The sequence below is a fragment of the Ceratotherium simum genome, chromosome 35 (assembly GCF_057802395.1).
Source record: "Ceratotherium simum simum isolate JZ-2026a chromosome 35, ASM5780239v1, whole genome shotgun sequence".
Lineage (NCBI taxonomy): Eukaryota > Metazoa > Chordata > Mammalia > Perissodactyla > Rhinocerotidae > Ceratotherium > Ceratotherium simum.
Genome location: NC_141934.1, coordinates 7,908,913 through 7,933,426, shown reverse-complemented (window position 1 = coordinate 7,933,426; position 24,514 = coordinate 7,908,913). Strand labels below are relative to the sequence as shown.

The window sequence follows — 24,514 nt, the reverse complement described above, 5'->3', positions numbered from 1 at the left end:
TATGTCTATGAAACACTTCTGGAGCTCCAAATTATTTAAAATAATCACATGACGCACAGGACCTGGATACATTTTTTTAATACAAATTTCTTAGCTGAAACATCTAGAGGATAAGAACATTTCCCTTTACACACTAAGAAATGACTCAAATCTGTGTTTCACTCATTTGATTGCAATCATAAAAAATGTTCCAATAACGTCCATTTTTCCTTCTCACCAAAATACTGAGGAAAAAAGGAAAAAAATAATCTGCCACAAAGCCTATGAAAAGTCAGGTCTCACAGTATACACACTACAGTCAGCAGACTGATTCACAAGCCCATAATCTGATCCTCCCTAACTTTGAAAGGAAGTTAGGGCACCCCATTATACTCCAGCCATCAGTGAAATACAAGTTCAGTCATCAATGAAGGCATCCATAAAGGTTTGGAAGTAATCTAGTCCAATTCTGCCAACTGGAGGCAAGGAAAATGAGGCACAGAGAGTTTCATTGGTTTTAAATGCAAAAAATCCCCTCAAATCCATACAGCTCTACAGGTACCTATTCCCAAACATATAAAAACATTTTCTAATATGTGAAAGATTGGCAAAATGTGTGCATGAGCAGGAACACATACTCCCAGGAACTCTCCAGTTCACCATATAATATACTACAAAGCAGTCTGCCACAGCATACCATGGTCTCACTAAGCTAACAAGTGGCAAATTCAAACACAATTTCATTAAGCTATAACATTTTCAAAGTGAATATAAAAATTATGAGTCAACCAGGATTGAAACACAATGGGAATTTTCTGGTTAAACAACTTGTTATATAGCACACTTCCATGAGCAGTCCAGAGAATAATAACAATAAAAGTAATAATAGTACAGGTTTATGGTATAGACATAGATAGACAAAGAAAATTATCAGCAAGCTCATTAACTGGAGATCTGTTTAGAAAATACTTCTACTGTCAACTCACCCTCTTAGTCTTTCATTAGTCATCAACACCTGGTCAATAAACAATGTGTCTGAATTTTATGTTTGCATTCAGACACAAGACTGAGACAATATTTTCATAATATAATGATAAACAGAATCTTGATTTGGACTTTGCTATTTGTTTATCTCTGAACCAACTCAAACTCTTTTCAGTCTTGCACAGTAACATTTCTAGGTATCCATCACTCAAAATTCAGTATAACACAGTGCTGAAGAATGATTTCTTCCAAGCACAGCTGCTAACAGTGGAAGATGCTTTGATCAACTAGAGTCATCTAACAATAAAACATACATTTTGGGAAGACACAGAACTCTTGGCCATAATTTCAAAGACATTAGATGGTGTACTGTCCTGCAGCACAAATTAAATCAGAGCTTGTTCATCCCATTAATTTGATTCCTAAGTTTCTATCTTAATTCCCTGCGTTTCACTATAATTATCTTGCTCTAATACACAAGGGAAGGTAGCTTTGGAGGTCATAAGTTTACTATTTTTAAGCTGGAACACAGAGTAATGAATGAATTAAAGTTAATCAAGTAAAGTGCAAGTATCAACTAACGTGCTATTAAAAATACTTTTTGCATAAGAAGCCTCTCAGGAGTGAGCTGCAGCTTGCTACAGAATTGCCTTCCTCCCAAGTCTTCAGAAACCAAAAGTCACAACGACCAAAAAAGTTTTCAAGCAAAGACTCTAAGCCTGAAGACTACATACCTTGCATTATCAACCAATTCAGCAAGAGCACCAAACAAGAATTCATGAGTCGTTCTGAAATGATAAATACTAAGAGTTAGCAAAAGAATTACGGGATTGAACTATGACACCTAATAAAAAGTCAAGGTTATAAAATATTAAAGTTTTAGATAAAAATCTAAAATCGCCATTTGCATTGTCGATTTACACTACTGAAATTTAAACTTCTCCGAAATTCAAGTCTTTCCAGAGCTCGCTAATCCCTGTCAAGTGTTAATCTATCAAGTCCTGCTATCTACTCAGAAATGTTGATTCTATGTTCCATAGTAAAATCCACTCTGAAGCAGTAAAGATTCCTATGTGTACTACTGCTAAAAGCAGTGTTTTTCACTATTCATATTCTGCCTAGAAAAATGCCTGTATTTTATTTTTCGTTGTCTTAACCAGCTGTCAGTTTCTGCATCTCTAAGGCATGCTCAATGGACAACTTGTTAGCCTTCTGCTTTACCAATACTTGTGTGTGATCTACTGGTGAAAAAGAAAACCCAGGGCCAGCCCCGCGGCTTAGCGGTTGAGTGCACGCGCTCCGCTGCTGGCGGCCCAGGTTCGGATCCCGGGCGCGCACCGACGCACCACTTCTCCGGCCATGCTGAGGCCGCGTGCCACATGCAGCAACTAGAAGGATGTACAACTATGACATACAACCATCTACCGGGGCTTTGGGGGGAAAAAAAAAAAAGGAGGAGGATTGGCAATAGATGTAAACTCAGGGCCAGTCTTCCTCAGCAAAAAAAAAAAGAAAGAAAAAAGAAAAAGAAAACCCATCCACAGTTGTGCAATTTATAAGCAAAAATATTCCATTTCAAAGTGAGAAGACTTTCTCTGATTCTGGCTAAAAACAGAACTTTCTCCACATTAAAGAAAGGAATCCAAGACCCTCTTGAATAATTCCTCCTAGGAAGACAAGAGATGGGTGTGGTCTCCTAGGGCCCCTGTTAAAGTTAACTTCTTCAAGGAGGGTAGCCAATGGTCATCTCCTCCAGCAGGCTGCTCGAAGTTTGCGTTGGGTAAATACACAAGTACTATGTTATTCAGAACTCAATAAAGATGATATTTATGCATAAAATGTATCCTTACAATTTTTACTCCATTTACACTCTCTTTAATTTGTGCTATTTCCCATAATAATCTTCATTAGATATAAAAGTAGGATGTGTCCACCGAGAAATCTTGGCTTTTGATTAAAGAAATATAAAATCATTAATCCACATAATACATCACCATCAATTTTTCAAAAGTAACCAAATTATTCCAGCTGATTTTTTGTACAGTTTCAGCCAGTAGATAAAGTGAAAATTTCTAAAAATTTACAATGAAATATACCAATATTAAATAACCAGCATCTAGGATCTCTGATCACTTACTATATTGTTTAAAATAAATTGTGAAACATTTTTTTATAAAATAAATACCCAAAACTGAACTGTCCTTGAACACCGGTTTTCCCTCAAGTAAATCTTCAAATTTTTACAAACACAAATTTTGAATTAAAACTACCAGTTCTTGGAATTTTAGAAGCAACTTTTCCCCATGAGATCAGTGAATATATCTGTTGCTAATCCAGGGGCAGCACCAATAAATACATTCTAACAAAAGGTAGAAATTTTATCTCTAATTCACCTAGAAAATAGAGCTCAAATTCTTCTGGCCAAAAAAATTCAAGTCTTAATTATTTTACACACAAAAAAAATTTCTAAGAGAAAAACCTGCATAAAACATCCATATCTTTTTTAATTATTAAAAATATTTAAGTCTCTAGAATCATCATCTTAAATTCTTCAAATTATCAATTGAAGAAACATAAAAGTATTCTGTAGATTACTCCACTAAAGAAATAGGGAGAAATAAGCTGGAAAATTAAGGTAATTTGCTGACAGTAACATAAGTTAAAAAACGTCTAACCAAAATCGTCCCATTTGCAACAACATGGATGGGCCTAGAGAGTATTATGTTAAGTGAAGTAAGCCAGAAAGAGAAAGACAAACACTGTATGATCTCACTCATATGTGGAATATACACCAACACATGGACAGAGAAAACTGTATTGTGGTTACCAGGGGCAATGGGGGTAGGGGGTGGGCACAAGGAATGAAGGGAGATGTATATATGGTGATGGACAAACAAAAATGTACAACCCAAAATTTCACAATGTTATAAACTATTAAAACATCAATAAAAAAAATGGTACATAGGACAAAACAAACAAAAACCAGAAAAACAAAAAAAAAAGTAACAATGTTTGCTCTCAAGCTTTCAACCAGTTATTTTCGTCTGACTTAAAAGTGACTGAGAAACTTACAGAGTAAATTAGTTTTCTACTCTCTAAATTTTTAATTTTGAAGAGTGTTATATAAAAATATAAAATAACAAATTCTATTGCAGTACTTCTCATTTCAATAAGAATCTGTACTTAAACTTAGGCTCCTGGGAAAAAACAAGAACACAATCATAATAACAATGAGACTACAACTTGTATGCACATATCTTTGGAATAAATAAATTAAAGAATGAAATATCTAGCTTTTGGCAGTGAGAATGGTAAATACAAATAATCTGGAAAACTAATTCTAATAACCTTTCCCATCAGGGCAAAGAAACCAAAAATAGAAATAGAAACTGCTTCTCAGCAATACATATTTCTGATTGCTTCACATGAAAATGAGAGACATTTTGAATTCAGTAAGATCTCAAAAGGGTAAGCACAAAGCACCTCTGGCCAAGTTTTCACTGCTTTCTATATAATGTTTAGAAATGTGCCTTGTACATTTAGAATCTAAAGAAAACATTCCAAATGGTCTTCGCTGTTCCATACAGTATCAATGCTGTTCCACACATACATAGTTCAGGTAAGTTAATAGATGTCTTTAAAATGTAGCTAAGGGGCACTTCTGTGATGTATACTGACACATCATAAAAGTGGCCCTTTGTGACAAAACTCAGAATCTTCTCCAGACCTCCAACTGATTAATTGATCCTACCAATAAATGCTAACGCCAGAGTTCTAAATATATGTTAAAATCATAAGAACCAAAACATATCAACTGCATAAGTTCTCCCTTTTTTTTCAAATAACATTCAAAGAGGTGTACTCATTGCCGGCTAGCATTTGAGAGAGATACTTGAATAAATATCAAAGGAAATTCGTTACTTCACAGACCTGAAGATCCTTTGCATGTGATCCAAGAAAGATCAACCATCTCAAAAAACACAAAAATTTTTAACAAACTCTTTCAGCTTTTCATGGCTTTTATACCATTTGTGCCACTAACGAAATAGTTTTGCAGCTCAGCATTTCCAGTAACAATTCACGTGTAAATCTATTCATTATATAAAGAAAATGGTCTCCCTATTTATATTCAGCCTGAATTTAAACCAACAGATTTAAACCCATAAGCCCATCATACAGTGATAGCTTCTGCTGAGTTCTTGGATATGTTGACAAGAGTTAATTGCCTTAATCGCTAGAAAATAAAGCAGAGAAATTCTAGAGCAACCAGTTTACATTTGAATAGCTTTAGTATATTTAGATTGTGAACCTACAATTCAATAGGATTATAAGTCATTAGAAATACTGTCCCTAGAGTTGATAGGTTCCTCTACATTAACTTCACATACGGATAAAACAACCCAAAAATATTATACAGCCAAGATAATAAGTTACTAAACGTGCCAACAGGAACAGACATAGAAAGCAGGCGTCTGGGACCGGCCCTGTGGCTTAGCGGTTAAGTGCCCGCGCTCTGCTGCTGGCAGCCCGGGTTCGGATCCCGGGCGCGCACCGACGCATCGCTTCTCAGGCCATGCTGAGGCTGCGTCCCACATACAGCAACTAGAAGGACGTGCAGCTATGACATACAACTATCTACTGGCGCTTTGGGGGAAAAATAAATAAATAAATAAAATTATTAAAAAAAAAAAAAAAAGAAAGCAGGCATCTTATGCCGAAGCACCCTGCTGTATCAGACCACTTAGTAGTAGTGCGGAGTGACTTAAGATTCACATCTTATGCCAATGGAACATCACTACCACCACTACATATGGAATCTAGCACCTAGATTTCTCATGAACTTTTTACTAGCAGTCACTAAACCTACCACCCAAGAGTAATAACAGCATAAAACTCCTTTTATTTAAAAACCCTATCTTTTATCATCTCCTACTAGCAATATCCAGGATTAAAAGAAATTAGCCTAAGACTTTCATATCATAATGAGAATTTCCCAGGCCTGCTTTAAACTTGAATGCTGATGTAACCAAGAGAATAACCATCAATAGTTATCACAGACCTAATACAAAAAAGAATTCAAGACAGATATTTATTATCTCCAACAGATGCTCCAGAATTTACTAAGAATTTATTTGCCTAATGACTAGCACCAAACAGCAAGTTGCTACCACAACGATCAACTTTTGGTTTATATAAGCTAATATTATGAATAAAACAAATAATAATCATCTATTCAATGTTTACTATGTACCAAGTGTGAGCTATTACTTTATATACATTATTTTACAAAATCCTCATAAACGCTGTCTGTCAGACTAGCCCCATTTTATAGATGAAGAAACTGAGGCTCAGAGAAGTTGACCTGCCCAAGGACACAGCCAGGAAGCAGTCAAATCCAAGCTTGGCTGGCTCCAAAGCCCATGCTCTTTCCACTGCACCACACTGATTTCCACCCTTCTAGCCTGGCTCTGCTTGCAAGTCTATATTAAATGGCAGGTAAGTAAAGGATCATTTCTTTCATAATTCACAATATGGCAATATTGTAAATGTCAGATACCCTAAAATGGTCTTGCGTTTTAAAAACTATAACAAAGGAGATGGTACTGTAAGACACGTTCCCTTCTCTGAAGGTCACGTTATACTACTTGACACAGAGGAGCTATATCTACCATCACCACGAGTAACAAGTCACATCTTATGAAAACCTAAAAATCTGTTTCCTCTAGAAATGAACTTCCAGTTAGGTCACCACAATAAAGAAATCTCTTGAAATTGGTTACAAACCAAAAACTTATCTTGATGTTCTAGAGTTCATAGTTTCTTTTGGCAGGACTGGTCACATTCAAAAGTAGACAACTTCAAAGGTGTGATCCAGAAAAAAAATTCCAAAGCTTCCAAAATGATACATCCAACTCGCAAAAGTTCATGCAAGTAGGTGGTTCCAGTTCAACATGGTAAGTCAAATTCATAGAAAATTCTCCAATTTCACTTTAAACAAGTGACTAAACTGAGGTTTGATTCTTTGCCTTGGATCTGTCCACCTATTGTTAATAAACTATAAAATAGCAAAAGAAATATCCCAGAATCCTCAAATTAGAGGCTCATTGAGATAAACTAAAATTGAAGACTTTTAAAGCGGGAAGTAAGCCTTTTGCTTTATAGACAAGGAAACAAGCCTTTGAAGGTAAAATTAACTAGTCAGTACTGCCTAATCATTAAAACTACTAACCATTGTGGCCAGATCTTATTGCCTTAAATTTGCCACTTAGCAGCTCTGTAACCTTTGGCATATAACTTAAATCTCTTTGAGCCTCAGTTTCCTCAACGTAAAATAGGAATAATCCTTACTCCTGCAGGATTACTATAAAGATTACTTTCAACCATGTTTAAAACAGTGACTAACATGAAACAACTGTTGTTACCATTACAAGCATATCTCGGAGACATTGCAGGTTTGGTTCCAGACCACTGCAACAAAGCAAACATCGCAATAAAGCGAGTCACACAAATTTTTTGGTTTGCCAGTGCATATAAAAGTTATGTTTACACTACAGTGTAGTCTATTAAGTGTACAATAACATTACGTCAAAAAAAAATAATGTACGTACTTTAATTAAAAGCTACTTTACTGCTAACAAATGCTAACCATCATGTGAGCCTTCAGCAAGTCGTAATCTTTTTGTGGGTAGAGGGTCTTGTAAAAAACAGTTATCTGTGAAGCACGATAAAGCAAAGCACAATAAAATGAGGTATGCCTATATGTTACCATGAAATAGAGTCTTTGGGGAAGATGGAACAAGAACTCAGTTTCTGAAGTCCCAGTTCATGGTCTTCCAAAATTATAGTCATTCCAAATTTGGCCCCTCATTCCAAAATTCAGAACTGAGATAACCATTTATCAAACACAATCATCTGTGAACATCTAAGTGGCCTTCAACTGCTTGTTCTTAACATGGCAGTTCAAATACAAAAAAGGATATTCAAAGTTCTTCCCAAGGTTATGTTACCAACTAGATAAGTAACCTTTGATTAGCAACCTTATGTAACTGGATTTCAGATTCATCATCCATAGCATGAGAATTTGCCTAGATGACCTCTAAGGTACCTACTGTAAAACGCTCTTGTTCAATAAGAAATGTCCTAAACAAATCAAAATAAAATCAGATTCTGATAATTTGATAATTCACTTCACTATTCAGAAAATTTTTATTTCCTTGGTAGGAAAAACAGCAAACAAAAAATTACAGACTTTATCACAAATAATATGTTGTCCTTTCCCATAAAAGACTAAAAATTATTGCACTGTTACCAAATAATTGAAGTCTATATGCTAAACCCTGAAGGTGGTTCTTCAGATCTCTGGACCATTCATTTAGCTGCTAATCACTTCTCCAGCAACTAAAATGGTAGAATACTTACCTTCACCTCAAAAGTGATGAATGAATGTATTAAAACACTAACTAGTTATGACCCCATTGGATTACTTCTGAGACAGTGGACATAAGGATTAACCCTGAAACATTCCAGACCAAAGTGGGGTGATGGTAATCTCTCCATGAACTGAAGAACTATGAACACAGCACGTGTTCTGTGATTTGCACACATTTTGGGGAAAGGCTATTTAAATCATGGGTTTAAACAAGTTGGCATTTCCTGCTTAGCATATACAAACTATACTGGATGTAGGGATCAATTTTCCAGGAAGATAAAGCCAACTGTTCATGGAAATAAAATAAACTACTAATTTCTTCTCACAAGTGGTCAATCAAATGTCTTCATTCTTTTCGTTTTTCCTTGTTTTAAAGAGAAGACTTGCTATAACCCAACTGTTTCAGCTGTTGTCACTAAAGAGGAGAAAGAGTTGATACTAGAACAGTCCAAGTTTTCTTGATCCAAAGAACAGTACTTGCTGGATTCCCATCAAATACTTGAATGAAACAACTCAATATATTGACTTCAAATAACTAGTTTTCATTTGACCAAATAAATTTTGATCCAATAAATGAAGATCATATTCTTCCGGATTAGCAACAAATATTTCACTGATCTCAGTTCTTCAATACCGAGCTCAAGACTCATCCAGTGATACATCCCAAAAATGAAAAAGGCAAAATTTTCTGGGAAAAAGATTTCCATATTAATACCAAGGAATGAGTTATCAGTGACCTCAGTAGCACCTATAGGATACTTACGAATTTGTGTGCAGATATTCAAAGGTTAGCTGAGCTCGATTCAGACTGCTGTAATTTGTGAAAGCCATGAGTGCGCTTCGGTCTCCAAGTCCTTTACTCACTAACTGGGAAATAAACCTTACAATGGAATCAATTTCCCAGGATTCTTTCCAGTAAAGGTTTGGTAAGTCTGTGCTCCTTACAGTTAAACAAGGTTACCTAGTACCTATCCAAAATATATTCAAAGAGATGTCTAAAACTACTATTGATTTCTCCTTTAAATTTTTTTTTTATCTTCTCAACGACTATGTTGTATTATTTTGGAAAGAACTACGTCATAAATCTGTAGTCTTAAGGAGCTTTAGCGTTAAGCTGCGATAGTTCAATGAGTCGAATGTGGATGGTCTTGCAGTAGATGGTTCTGGAGTCGGCGATTTTATTACTGCGCCGTCTTCGTGTTCTTCCAGCCTTTTGTTGTTGTTGTTCCTTTAAATGTCCTGTGAGGAAATTTACCAATCTGCAAATTTATCAACTTCTGTTATAAATCTGGACAATCACCCATGTCTTCGCCACCAATGATTGCAGGATCCTTAAAAGGGCCCCCGACTGGTAACCACGATGTCGATGGAGTGCATATGGCGTTTAGTTCCGGATTCACCACCTCCCAACTGAAAGATCTAAATGCTACAGCCGATTTCTGTTTTCAAAGCCCAGACAAAACCTTGCTTGCTGTCCCGCCCCAATCTCCTCAGGGGAGTGGGTCAAATTACCTCACAATGACCCACTAAAATGCCTCAGAACTGACCCGCCCAAATCACCTCGGGCGGGCTGCGCCCCTCCCCCACCTCCCTCAGACAGAGGACTCAGCCTCTCTGGGCCTTCCCCGCGCCTCGGCCCGTGGCCTCCTCCTCACAGAGAGGAGATAGTCCCAGCTTTCAAGGCCCGGATCCAAGGCAGTGGCGAGCACACCACCCGACCGGGCGTTGCCCGGCGCTCGCAGCTGCCTTTGTCCCTCCCCACGGAATTGGAACCCAACAACCGCAGCGCGCTCTTGGAACCATGTGCTGCCGCCGCCTCTGCCTCCGCCGCTGACGCCGCCGCCGCGAAATCAGCCGCCCGCGCACCGCGCTGGATGAGATAGATGACAGGACTCAGCACCACGAAATTCGGCGTTTAGGACTGCCCCGCCGCCGCTGCCGGAGCCGCCACCGCCACCTCAGCCACGGCTTTGTCTCCGCTAGTGCACACAACGAGGGCCGCCTCGCGCACTCCCCGACGCCCCAAGCCCCCGAGGCCTCCGCGGCGCATTCGACCAATCACAGAGCCGCAGCTCCTCCCGCCCCCGCCCTGATGCGACGCCTCTTGATTGGTGGGTAGCTTGTCTCCACGTGACCGGATCTTGTTTAGCCGGGCCCGCCCCTGTCACGTGAGAGCTCGCGCCAGTCTTCCTGCTTTCCTGACCCTCTCCGCCATTTAAAGAAACAGTACCGGGGGCGGGCCGAGCGACGCAGCCGGGACGGTAGCTGCGGCGCAGACCGGAGGAGCCATCTTGTCTCGTCGCCGGGGAGTCAGGCCCCTAACTCGAAGAAGCCCTGGCGCGCCCTCCCCCCCTCCCCGGTCTGGTAGGGCGAAGGAGCGGGCGTGCGGTCGATCGAGCGATCGGTTGGCGGCTCTTTCTCCTGCTCTGGCATCCAGCTCTTGGGGCGCAGGCCCGGCCGCCGCGGCGCGCGCCCGGTGGCCGTTGGCGCTCGCGCCGCGTCTTTCTTCTCGTACGCAGAACTCGGGCGGCGGCCTATGCGTTTGCGATTCGACGAGGAGTCGTCCGGGTGGTCGGCGGCGGCGGGCAGCTGCTCCGCCCCGCTCCCGGGGAGGCGGCGGCGGCGGGATTTGGCGCGGCCGGGGAGGCGGGGGTGGCCGGGGCTGGCCTGGAGGCCTGGCGCCACCCTTCGGGGCCTGCAAGAACCCAGTTGGGGGGGCAGGAGGGGGCCGGGGGATGGTTGGTGGTGGGCTTTCTACTTTGTCTTTTTCTGCTTATGCCGCCTTAGTGAGGGGCAGGAGCTCTGGCGGCAGCTCCGGGGTGGGGAGACAAGCTCCGGAGTCGGAAGAGCTGGGTTTGCTTCCGGGCCCAGCCACCAGCTGGCCGAGTGACCTTAGGCAAGTCACTCTGTAATTTTCTGCGCCTCAGTTTCCTCCTACGCCTGTCCATGTTTGTGGGATTGAAAGCGCTTTGTAAACTATAAAGCATCGGTGTTCGTAAGGGATGATTATTGTTTGTAATGGTTTTTTTTTTAGTTGTAAGAAAACTTAATTGCCCAATCCTTGGATTTTGAACCTGGGAACCTTGGATTGGAGTTGGAGATCCGCAAACTCCTTGAAATTGTATGCAGAAATTACTGGAAATGTGTATTTTAGGGGAATGAGGATCCACCGCCAGCAAGTTTTCAAGGGGGGCTGTGACCCAGAGAGTTAAGAACCGCAATTCCTTTATGCTACGGGGAGGAAACTGAGGCCTAGATGTCATTTGGGACCCTTCACAACCAATTTGAAACCCCCGTTTGAATCCCTGGGATATGTGAGCTGTTTCTATGCATAATGGATATTCGGGCTAACCACACTCCACTGTTTGGCTTCTGTTTTGAGTCTTGTCTTTTCACCATGGGGTGCCTGAAGGGTGGCTGATTCTTATGGTACAATGGCACCCAATATAAAGCAGCTAAAACTAGGAGTGCATGTGTATTCTAGTGTCAAGAAGCCTATTTAATCTTTGGCCCAACAGCTCTTTGTTTTTTGCTGCTTGTACTGGTGCCTGACTACCTTTCTGACTTGCATTGACCATTTTCCACGACCATAGTTGCTATCCGTTACTTGCTCCTATTTTATATTCCTAGTCTGTGTGGTTGCTAGTGAGCAGGCTTATCTTTAAATGGTGCTGCCCAGTCCAGCTAATTAATGGTGCAGGTGGATTTTTTAGCAGACTGGCTCCCTGGAACAGACTGAACCAGGCGTGGAATTCCTGAAGATGTTTGGGAGTTTGTCCTTATTAATTGAAAGTTAACATTCTTTGAAAAGTTTTGTTAGAACTTCTGCTGAACCTCAAAATCAGTAGATTTGAGAGTATTTCAAAGCTTAACTTTTTCCTGGCGTGCTTTGTATTCTATTTGCTTACAAGTGTGTTACTAAGATGGCCAAAATGCCAGTTTTTGCTTCTTTGTTAATTGTCAGCTGCTTTTATCAAATTCCAGGCTATTATCCAGCAAACACTATAGGAATGTTTGAACAGTTGGATTTCAAACATTTGCGTGTTGTGGAGTGGTGCTTACCAGTGGTACAGCTCTGAGCAAGTGAACACAAACACATTTAAGTGTATTTTGTCTGGTTAGGTGTTAGCCAGTTCTGCTGTTTCATACAAATGTCTAAAAAAATCAATTGACTATTCCCTTTACCTGAAGGGCAGAGACTAATGATCTCACTTCCAGAGAAATGACTTTTTTGGAGAAAAATGTGTTGTTCTTTTAGCTCTTTTGTAATTAAATCTGGAGGTACCTCAAAAGAATCTTAAAAGACTGTGGTGATAAGACGCTTTCCTCAGGAGAAAGGAGGAAAAAAACAACTGGAACTTTAAGCTTGAAATTCTGTGACAGAAGTGAGATGTCCAGGATAGGAGGTTGAAAGGGTTTCACTACAGTGTTCTGCACTAGCTGAAGCAGATGTCTTTCAGTGTAGCCACGGCGTGGATTCCAGATTTTCAAGAACTGAACCTGAGACCTAGAAGAGCTCATCAGGATGTGGCAGGAACTCTGGAACTGGATATTTTATTTTTGAATTTTGAGACTATTGACCTTGCTTTGAGAAAAGAGACGACTGAGCAAGCACTGCCACCAGCACTGTTACCGGGAATTCGAACACCTGAGTTTCTGCCAGACCATTGGTGCAAACTCTGGCAACACTCCATCCAAAGTGAACTACGGTACTTGCCATTTTCCAAAATGCCTTATTCTTTACCATCTCTGCCCTTTTGTTCTTGCTCTCTTCTCTACCTGAAATACCATCCTCTGGTTCTTGGCTTGTCAAAACTGGCATTTCCTCAGTATCCAACTCCGATGCTCTCTTCTCCAGAGTCTCTTAACTTTAGCCAGAAATAATCTTTTTTGAGTTTTATGACATGTTGCTATGTATCTTTTACCTATCTTTGTATGTGATACCTTGTAAAGTACAGTCATGCATCGCTTAACGACAGGGATACATTCTGAGAAATGCATTCTTGAGCGATTTTGTTGTTATGTGAACATCATAGAGTGTACTTAACACAAATCTAGGTGGTACAGCCTATTGCATACATACGCTATGTGGTACTAATTTTAGGGATCACAGTTGTGTATGTGGTCCGTCGTTGACCTAAGCGTCGTTATGCAGCGCATGACTGTAATTATTTGCATGCATTTGCTCTCTTTCCAGATAGCAAGCCCCTTAAAAGCAAGGGCTTTGTCTTGCAAATCTTTGCCCACATGTACTACCACATGTGATGGAATGGAAAAGAGGAATTTAGAGAGCAGGCTATCTCAGAATAAGCACTCAGTAAGTGTGTAATCACTGTGTGATAACCTGATTACTCTTGATTACTAGTTATGGGCCATGTTTCTTCCTTCATTTCATGATTTTATTATTTTTTAATTTTAAATTTAAAAAGAGTAAGGGTGCTCTCAAATGTAAAGAGAAACTGATGTTACATAGGGTATTACAGAAGAGTGCCACCACCAGGGTCTTATTCCCTTGGGTACCTTATTCTCTCCCACTCAAGACGGAATCTTGTTAAAATGAAAGTTAAGGACAGGTTTTAAAAAGTACAAGGTCATAAGACAGTTTGAGGAAGGCATTGGAAAAGGAAGAAGGGAAATACCTCATTTACTTTGGTGTTGGTATATAAACTAAAATTCAGTTCTTCTTATGCCACCTGTGGAGCCACTTCTTTCTCTCCCACCAATCACTGCCTAGCAGCCTGAATGCAATCAAATTACTCCCCCAAAGTATGAGACCCAGGGCACTTCCTGTTTGCTGCTTCCCTGAGACAGTTTGTTCTCAAGAGTGAGGAAACAGTCTTTGCCAGTGAACTTTTTCTGTTCCTATCACTAATTGTTAATCATAAGGCACTTGTTTTTTTTTTTCTTTTTATCATGTTAGCTTTTAAGGCAGGCTTCTCAAGAATTAGTATCTATCAGGTAGCTGATGTACTAATAGCAGATCCACACCAGTGTTAGATTCTTGTGTTTGTAATTCCATGTGTTTGTTATCTTATCTGTTTTGTCCCTGTCCCTTCCAGTCCTGTGCCTCCTGATTGCTGAGGGTTCACCTGGATCTTCTGACCACCTTCCTTGTGCTGTTCTATCAGTCTACAGATCTGGTACCTGGATGTTTTGCCCATGGTAATTCCTGCCACCTTACTGCTGAAGAAGACACCATTCCAATGGACACTGTGACCCAAGAGGCATTCAGCCATCATGATGTGGCCTTCACCTCCACTCCTGTCCTGGTCTACCCAGATTCAGCACAGCCTTTTATAGTAAAGTCAGACTCCTCAAGTCAAATAGCTGAAGCTGTTTTATCACAACAAAGGCCCAGTTTGTTCCTTGAGTGTGCATTTCGTTTCTTCAGTTAAAGCCTTCAGAGACACATAATAAATTTGGACCAGGGACTTTTAGTTATCAACACTGTCAGAAGAATGGCAACATCTTTTTGAGAACAACATTGGACCACACCCCACAATCTCCAATGATTAAAGTTCGTGAAGTGTCTAGGATCCCATCCAGATCACTGGACCCTATCCTTTTTCCACTTCAAATCTGTAGTAGCCTACTGAATGAGAAGGCAGATATTCTAACCCACTGGGATTAAAACAAAGGCACAGTGAACTCCTCATAGCATCTTCTTTGGGATTACTCAGGAACCAGACTTTTCACACAAATGTAAGAATTTCTACCAAGGAATCCCTTTATCTAACAGCATCTCACAAAGCTCCAATCAGATTCCAGAAAAGGCCTCTTGATACATCCAGGTAGAACCTATATGGCAATCCCTTATGTTTATATAGCACTTTACAGTTTCAAAGCACTTTTATTTGCATTAACCTTATTTAATTATCAAAATAACAAATTATAATCCCTTTTTGCAAATGAGGAAATGGAAACTTAAAAGGTTATCCAAGGTGACACAGCTACAGAGTGATGGAGGCCAGGCCTTCTGACTCCCAGTCCAGTTCTCTCCTTGGAATTAACTTAGCCTCTACTTTACCTGCAGTATTAGAATGACTGGAGATTGGGAACCCCAGAAAAGTGTCCATTTTCCTGATCTGGTGCCCTCAATCAGTCAGGATGTCATAAATGTAATCTTATGATAGCTGCTACTAGACCAGAATCACATGACAACACCCCTAAGGTTTAGAAGCAGACTGTCTCCTTGGTGGTAGATTGTCCAGTCAACAAGGAACATGATCATCTGACAAAAGGCTACCCGGCATAAAACACAAAGCTACTTTTAGATTTTTCATCCATCTTCATGGTTTTCCCAAAGGTGGCCTAATTCAGTGGGGATCCCTGTTCATGTCTTGTCCTCTTTTTTTTCACAGTCATATTAATAGTCTTGGACACCAAGATCTTATCTATGGTCCTCTGTCCCCAAACTAATTTACACAGAATGAGCCATCCATTTTTTTAGAGCAGTACTGTTCACACTGTGTGTGTGTGTGTGTGTGTATGTGTGTTATGTATGATATATACATATATATCATATGTAGAGAGCTTTTGTAGTCTATTAACGTAGCAAATATTGTAAAACGTATCCTCTTCCCTGATTCATAGTGCAGCGTAGTGTATTAAAGGATTTCAGAAGGCTTGCAGCAAAGAGCCTCATTTAGCTGTTTAGCCCAGTGTGTCCTAAGTTTAATCAAGCACAGAATGTTACTTTTGCAGCATTCCTTTTAATGGAGTGGGGAAACTGCTCTAAAGTGTTAGAGCCACTGCTTCATGATTGCCAACAGATTGCCCTGGAGACCCAGGAATAAATGGGATCTTTGAAACCCCCTTTTTCTTACTTTGTCAATAACTGCTTGAATTGGTATGTCTCCATCATCTGGGTCCTTCATCTTGATCATTACCTTTATTTTCTGTCAAAGGAACCTCTAGAAGATTTGTGGGGATACGTGGGAGGGAAATGGGGAAAAGTTAATTCTGTCCCCAAATTGGGTGAATTCCATGACATTTAGCAATATATTTCTCTGTCACTGGAATTGTGCTGTAAACCTAGTTCGAGGGCATTGCATCTCAGATGGGTGAGGAGATTGGGAAGGGAAGGGAGCAGGAGAAGGATGGAGAAAATGTGAAGGAGGGGTGAGAAGGAGATATTTTTTCTTAGAATTTGAGTTGTGGCCCATTCAGATCTTATCAGTGCTTGAAGAGAAGTCATCCAGCCATGGACTTCCTTGGAGTAATATTTACAGAGAAATGAAGGCATTTTGCAGCTGTATACTGACTAAAAACCCCAGTGCTATTGTCACTTAAAACCGATAGCCTTGTTCTATGATAGTCACTTAAGTGTTCAATTTCAGGCCATCAATTTATAGTAGACTTGAATGTTAATTTCATCATTCTGTAATGTGGCCCACATTAGGGAAAGAATGAATAGGAAAACACCTTGGCTTACCACAGGCTTTGCTCACATAGTTTCTGGTTTCTGTGACCTATTTTTTGTATTTCAGCATTTTGTGAACAACTTATTCTTAGATCATTGGTTTTCCAAAGGCTTTGTGGCCGTGAAGCCCTTTGAATGAAAACTATGTGGAAGCCCAGAGTAAAAGTGAAGCTGCTCTGGATGAAGCAGGAGTGGGGGGCCTGAAAACTGCAACAAGCATCTTCCTTTACCACCATGATGACACCTAAGGAGACTTCTTTACAACACCTAGAATTCTTCAGAACACAGTTTGAAAACCACTGCCTTAGACAGCAATATGTTCGAACTGAATGACATTTTCATCAGTACCTCTGCCCAACATAGTCCAAGTTCAGTTGATGCTGAACATTCTGAGGAATACTTACTGTGGGCAACTCAGAAAAGTGCAAGAAGATGGGCATATCTTTGCCCCCCCACCCCCACCCCAGAGTCATATGGGCTGAAAGTGGTATCAAATGGACCTAGACTGACAGCCCTGTGCCCCTAAATGGACTTCCAGTGATTCCTGGGATTGGATATAGCCAGAGAGCAATTCATACATACTCGACACTGACAAACCCCTTGACTCAACTTTTTTCACAAACACCAGATGCTGTAGTGGTACTTGAAATACATGACTTTGAAGTCTTGATCCTCCTTAGATACCTGAATTGCCAGATGTTGAAGCTGATATTGAAGTTGATGCCTCACTGAGGCCATATTAGACTGACTTGTACATTGAGCCTCTCATCATCAGCCATGGTACTGTACTTCGTGTGCAAGGGATAACCATTAACTATGAAAGCAGAATTCAAATACTGGCAACGTTACTAAAAGGGTACCTGGTTATCATTCATCTTATTCTCAAACTGCAAGTCACTATGACTCTACCAGTGGCAGTTACACTGCTCCTTGGTTTTTATTCAGTTTAACTGCTGTTTCCAAGATAAATGAGCTAATAACGGTAAAAAAAAAAAAAAAAAAGCTGAAACAATTTCTCCATCACTGGCATTTCTGCCTGTTCTGCTCCAAAGTTATGAATACTCAGCTCTAACTGCATGTAACCCCTGATCCACAAGAGACAGTCTTTGAACATCCTTACTCGTGTGTGATTTAAAATGTGGCCATGTGGAAAATTTTCTTCTAGCCAACGAGAGATGTTTTAAGATAGATCTTTTGATGTCTGGTACCATCAACTGTAGATGTTAGGGATATTTGGAGCTAGGCCTTTTGGCCAGGCCATGATGGCTTACTTGCTTGGCATCTCAAATTGCGTATCGTCTACCTTTTTGCTGGAAATGTAGACTGGAAAAAAATCTACAAAGGCTGCAGCTAAGTATTTTATCAGTAGACTGAAAGGCTTCCTTATTGTCACAAGACCACAGTCCCTTGTCCTTGTGGATGTTTTAATGGAATTTCATCTGTCTTGATGCTGTTGTTTCACACTGATTCAGAGTGGCTGACTTCATTCCTTGCCATGAGATACTCTCAGGCATTAAGACAATTTATCGCTTTCTGCAGGAAGGATTCGATTCACGAACTCCCAGACCAAATCACGTCAAACGAGTCAACTTTGATTTGTGTCATGAGAAAACCTCATTCCTTTACTTCACAGTCAACTTAAGGACCAGCTGTCCTCAACTGCTTTAATAAATGCACTGGTTAAATGTTGGGAAAGGTTTCTTTATATCTTTGTCTCTTATCCTCTAGACTAATTGTGATTATGTGACTTGGTCTACAAATCATCAAACAAGGCCTAAGTCTGGTTACTCTAGACGTTCACCCTCAACAAATAAAAAATCTGATGACTAGCCTGCTTGTATACACAACTACTATTTGTAAAGAAGAAATTATCAACAAACTCAGTTTTTCTACTACCTTCAAAACATCAGCTCAATTTTATCTTTCTCCCGTCCTTTACAGGAAAAGACATTGATCTGCACTGCCAGTCATTCCCTTTAATCCTGTCAAACTCATTCAAAATGAGGGGCTTAAGGTGAGGATGATCATCTGTTCGAGAGTCTAATGAATGATGTGTGTAAGAATTGAGGGTTGACAAAGCAAAAAGCCTAATACTCAAACCTAGCGTCTTGCCTACTATCTCCATGCCTCAGATCTGATCTGAGTCTTTCAGCAGCATCATTCAACCAGTCTGAGGCCTTGAGTTATTTATAAGATGATTCTCAGAGATGGGCTGAGTTAAAGAGGATGGAGACTTGATTACCAAAGAAAGTAGGGCCAACCTTGATGCACCTGGCTCTCCCAACCTTATGACTCCCAGATGTAGCATAGACTCCCAAACAGAACCTCAAGTCTGAAGTGGGGATAAAGCCTTTTCCTGAGCTGAAAGTTCTTGGGCAGATGAACAGGAAAATGAAAGCTGCTGTACCTGACTGGCCTTTTAAGATCAGAAAAATGTATCCAGAGTAAACCCTATGGATTAACCCTGGAGTGCTTAGGGTAAAAACTAATTTACAGAGCTTCGATAGTAAGCTTCCTGTTCTTCCAGATCATAATCCAGCTAATGGTATGGCTGGCCCTGCTGAAGCTTCCACTTGCCTGTTTACCTGATTCAGCCCTTGCCTGCCTTTTTTGACATGTTGCTGGAATAAAACCGGCTATGCTTGACAAGACTACAAGTGATCTTAGCCTATCTTATACCCAGTTCTGCCAAGGAGTTGAACAGAAGCAAGCTGCACCTCACCCTACCAGGACTTAATGTTCACAACAGGAAGGACCATACTGTATATTCCTTGACTAGCAGTTTTGTTTTTTTTAAGTGTAGAGTAAGCCCTCTATGCCTATATTTGATCATTTTCAGCACCTGTGGCCCCTTTTACCAGCTCTGAAGGAGCAGATCAAAAGCACTGTCCATTTCCTCTCTTCTGCAGTAATATAGAGATAAGTCTGATTCACCAGTACTCACACAAATGTACCAGTTCAGCTTGGCAAAATACTTAAAAGACAACAAGAAAACTTTTCCACTGAACTTAAAATTTACCACTGACTTGAATAGCCTCGCAGAACTATTTGCCAGTGGGAGGCTAGTTGTCCTGGTTTTTGTCAGCAAGATGGTTGGGCTCTCAGACTCATGACCACTGAGTTTACTTGTATTGAAACTGTTGTATCATTTAAAGTATGCTATCATTTAAAGTATGCTATTGGACATGATTATTTCATCCAAATGGATTACAAACTTCCTGCATACAGGACGAACTTACTCCTCATGATGTTTTGTCAGAATATTATTATTGAAGAAGTAACAATGCCGGCTGTTACCATCAACTTTATGAGCAGAGATTAAACTTTTTCGGTATCTGGTCTTATCATTGACATCACTTGTTTTTGATTGACCAGCATCCATTCCATCTCTTTGTAACAACTCCCTGATGTTTCTTGGAACCATCTCTTCCTATTCAGTCCACGTGCTTCAGACCTGATCAATCAGCATAGTCCATCTCCTTGACCATAGTGATTGATTCAGGAATGTTCATGTGGTTCAAGTTGGTCTAGTGATACTGAAGCCTAAGAGTTTTACTGAACTGTGAAGGAGGAGAAGCTTAGAAGCTCTCTATACTGAGGTCGCTTAGCTTTGTAGAGTGAAAGGCTCAAACCACCAGGGCCCACCATATCAAATGAGCCAGTCGGAGAATGAAGCCAGTGCAGAAGAAAGCAGAGCCAAATGATGGAGAGACTTGAGTCCTGATGACAATGTTTGTGCCCCTGGATCCAACCGTGCCTGAAGCTAGTATATCCCCTGGACTTTTCAGTTATGTGAACCAATAAATACCCTTTTTTGCTTAAGTTACATTGAGTTGGGTTTCTATTGCTTGAAATTGAGTGAAAACTAATATACTATCTACCAATATCAAAACTTGACAGATCCAAGTATTTATTAAATTAGAGATTACGGCCATACCGAAGTTATTTTCCAAATTGGAACACAGAGTGAAACGAACTGACAATGTGTAAGTTACTACAGAAGCATAAAAATTAATTACATGGTAGAAAAATATAGAAGAAAACCTAAAAGTTTACAAAAGAATTGGTTAAAAAAACGCCTAAAAGTTTACAAAAGAATTGGTTAAAAAAACGCATAGTTCAGCCATATAAGAAAATCTATGTCTGTTAAAACGAATAAAGTGCATTTATTGTGTATAGACATGAAAAAATGGCCATGATATATTAAGTGAAACAAACTATTGGTAGAAAAATGTATGAATTCATTTAAAAATGTGTGTGTTTATGTTCATAATGCATAGAAAAGTCTTAATGGCTTTCTTTGAACAGTGTAGATTACGTGAGACTTTCAACTTTATACATTCCTGTATTTGAATATTTTATACTACTCACATTACTTTTAAACTTTTATTTAAAAATAAAGAATTTTAAAAATTAAATTTAGTCCTTAGTGTTTGACCTTGGCAAGTTACTTAACACTGAGCCTGTTCTGTCAAATAATTTAAAATAGCTGTCTTTATATTAGCAAATATTTAGGTAAACATGTTCATTATCCTTTACTCAAACTGACAGATTGTTGCACCTTGTTTGAGAAACTCGGAGCTTGGTAATTTTCTTAATTTTTCAAGCATATCTCTTTAAATGTTTTGAGTGTATTTGGATTATCAGAACTTAAGTTTCATTGTTCATCAGTGATTATTCCAGTTCTCAACTGATGTTACTCTATTAAGACCTCTGTTGCAGTGTTCACACTAGACAGAAGGAAAAAGTCACATATTCTTTGAAATCCTTGAGTATTCTTATCTCCCTTCAATCAAGGTCAATAATGACCTTTTTATTGCTAAATCCATTACATACACATCTTTATCTGAACTTTGAGCAGCACGGGCAACTCCCACCAGCATCTTGATACACTCTTCTCTTGGGTGCCATGACACTTCCAATTTTCTTCCTGGCTATTGCTTCATTGTAGGTTCTTTACTTCTCCCCATCATTTTAATATTGGTATAGAGGACATTCATTGATTTTGCCTCCCCCAAATCATTTCCCCTTTCCTTTCATGATAGATCTCCACTTCTCCTTTGGAATGCAACTCCTTCCCATTCTGTGGTTTTAGTGGAGCTGTAAACTACAGTATTCTGGCCTCTTACCCCCTTGGCTGAGGTTTGATTGTGTGATCCAAGCTTGTCCAATCAAAAATCTCCTCCCACCAGAACTTTGAGTCTTAAGAGAGGTGACACAAACAGAAAATTATAGAACCTGAGTCATTCTGATGGTAGTGTCCCAAGGAAACCACATAAGAGTTGGTGCAAGGACATCCCTATAGGTGCCCTGGTTCCTGTTGTTAAGCCTTGGTTATCCAGATTTTCTTTTGATTCTGGAGACTTCCATATATCCTCCTTATAATATGTTCTCTTTTTATTTGTCAGCCAAAGTGGGTTTCTGTTGCTTGCAACCAAATGACTGGATGATTACAGAAATCGTTAACAGTTAAATAGTAGGCTTCAGACCCTCAGTAACAGGGAGGATCTGGAATTGGTAATTGCCCTGAGTGAATTAAGGCAGCAATAACTCTTGCTCTATGTCCCGGGGGGGAGATTGAGCAATTTATAGTGGCAAAACAGCTAGTAAAGATACTCCGCCTTGTCATTTGAAATCATGTGCCTATCAAGGGCAAAATTTGGGAAATCAGGTAGCTTTTGACAGTAATTTGAAGTAAATAAGGAAGGCCAAGACCATTGAGTTAGGATGGTTACTTGGATTACATTGGGTAATTTAGAGTGAGAGAAAACCTCAAGTCCAGAAACTTATCTGTAGGCATAAAATAAAATCCAGGACCTTTCTGTGTCCAGGATGAATGAATCTCTTTGTGCTTAATTCCAAACTAGAACTTGAAGATTGATTCCACAAGTTGAAAAATTACAATGCTGATTGAATTTGCAGCATTGCTAAGATCTCTTTTGTGAGAGTTAAGGCATTAATTAGAAAAAAGACTGACTTACAAAGTGTTTATATCTGGGAGGATTCAACAGTTGGAAAATTCCAACCCTCATATATCTCAAGAATGAAAGTTTGGGTCTTCCCATTAGTCAGAAACGCTTGGCTGAAGCAAAAATAGTGTATAGTGAAGGAGGAAGAGAGAAGTACCAGCTACAGCCCTGTGACTTGTAGAAATAAGATCTATATCCTCTACCCATATCTCCTAGCTTGCCTTTTCTTTTTATCCCCCTCTCCTTTTTCTCCATTTCAGCTCTTTGCCCCTCACACCTGGTTGAAGTTTGACCATGATCCAAGTTAGAGCAATTTGACCTCCCCTCGATTGTAACTGAGCCATTTTGCTGGCAGTGTCCCCTCACTAATGTATATGGGTGTGTTGGTGATGGTTGAATAGACCAGTAAAGCATAAATTGTAGATTATCAAGATGGCGTTAAGAACTAAAGGAGAATGACTATCACCCAGAAATCTTGGACTTGACACTAGATGTGATAACTGGAAATTATTTTACATTATCTCCCTTGGGGAGAAGATGAATCCATTTTCTACCGTATGTTGAATGGAGGCATTTATAAAATTGGTCATGTTGAAGAGTACACGTACTGGGCAGCCAAGCGATAGAACATTGTGGACAGCTGCATTTGCCTACCCGGTGTCTTTTTCCTCTTCCTTTGACAATAGCACCTCACGTTTCCTTTGGGAAGCCACCCCTCTCCCATGCTACCATGATGTGTAAGAGGCATATGAGTTCCTCTTACTGAGATTTCCTCAGTTGCCCAGGTTCCTGACTTTCTTGAATGTTAAGCTTCTCTAATTTTTGTGAACTGCTTCATATCCTTCCAATAAATTACATTTGCTGGTGTAACATACGGCTGCATGAGGTATCCCCTGCACAACTATATGCAGAGGCCCTGCAGCCAGGCTTGATTTTCGTTGCTTTCAGTCAGAGAACCCCAGCTGAATCAGTGTCCCTCCTATGTTTTAGGTCTTCCTGCCCTATAGACTCTCGGAAAAATCTCATCCATTCCCATGGCTTTGGTTTCCAACTGTATGTTGTTAACTTCCAGGTTCCTATCGTTAGCCCAAATATATTTCCTGAGCTCCAGATCTGAATGTCCACTTGTCATCTGGATATCCCCCTGCTTGATTAACACACAGAATACCTGCTGACCCCATCTTCTTTCCCTCAAAATCCACTCTTCTTCCATTGTTCCCTTTTCTTGGTAAATGGCACCACCCTCCACCCTGTCTCTCAAACCAGAACATGTTCTTGATGCTTCCCTCTCTTCTCTCTCACCCAAGACATCCCTTTTAGTCATTAAATTCCCTTGGTGTATCATGTAAATATACCTGAAAACCATCTCCACTTCTATCACCCTTGTCCAGGGAAATGGTGTCTGTTGCTAGGACTATTGTGATGCCCTTCTAGTGGTGTCACTGCCTCTACTGTTGTCCTACTACAGTCTGTTCTTTGCAGAACAGCTAAAGTCATCTTTGATACATAGATCTGATTGTGTCATTCCCCTGCATAAAACCTTTTAATAGTTGCCCCATTATTTCAGAATAAAATCTAAATTTTTTTTCTGAAACCTTATCCTTGTTTGCAAGGCTCTTCGTTACCTTAGTACTCAAGCCTTATCTTTCACCACTTCAAACAGAACCAGCTCAATTTTGTATATTGGAGTTTTCCTGTAATATTTCATTTGAAGAAAAAATGGTTCCACCT

The 24,514-nt window shown here is 39.9% G+C and overlaps 2 protein-coding genes across 6 annotated transcripts in view; one reads left to right on the top strand and one right to left on the bottom strand.

Moving 5' to 3' along the window:
* The window catches only part of MORC2 (MORC family CW-type zinc finger 2), a 39,619-nt gene extending 29,222 nt beyond the window's left edge, over window positions 1–10,397 (bottom strand). For all 5 annotated transcript variants that reach the window (XM_087423954.1, XM_004429772.3, XM_014786977.2 and 2 more), the window contains exons 1-2: window positions 9,156–10,397; window positions 1,698–1,751 (exon numbers count right to left, since the gene is read on the bottom strand). In XM_087423954.1, the coding sequence (XP_087280080.1) occupies window positions 1,698–1,751; window positions 9,156–9,223 (122 nt within the window). In that variant the 5' untranslated portion in view covers window positions 9,224–10,397. The remainder of the gene's footprint in view (window positions 1–1,697; window positions 1,752–9,155) is intronic.
* On the top strand, window positions 9,695–20,640 carry TUG1 (taurine up-regulated 1). Its single transcript, XM_087423591.1, has 4 exons — window positions 9,695–9,743; window positions 10,312–10,503; window positions 10,722–13,101; window positions 14,452–20,640. Exons 1-3 carry the CDS (start codon window positions 9,695–9,697, stop codon window positions 11,177–11,179), a joined length of 699 nt encoding a protein of 232 aa, XP_087279717.1. The 3' UTR covers window positions 11,180–13,101; window positions 14,452–20,640.
* The last annotated feature ends 3,874 nt before the right edge of the window (window positions 20,641–24,514 follow it).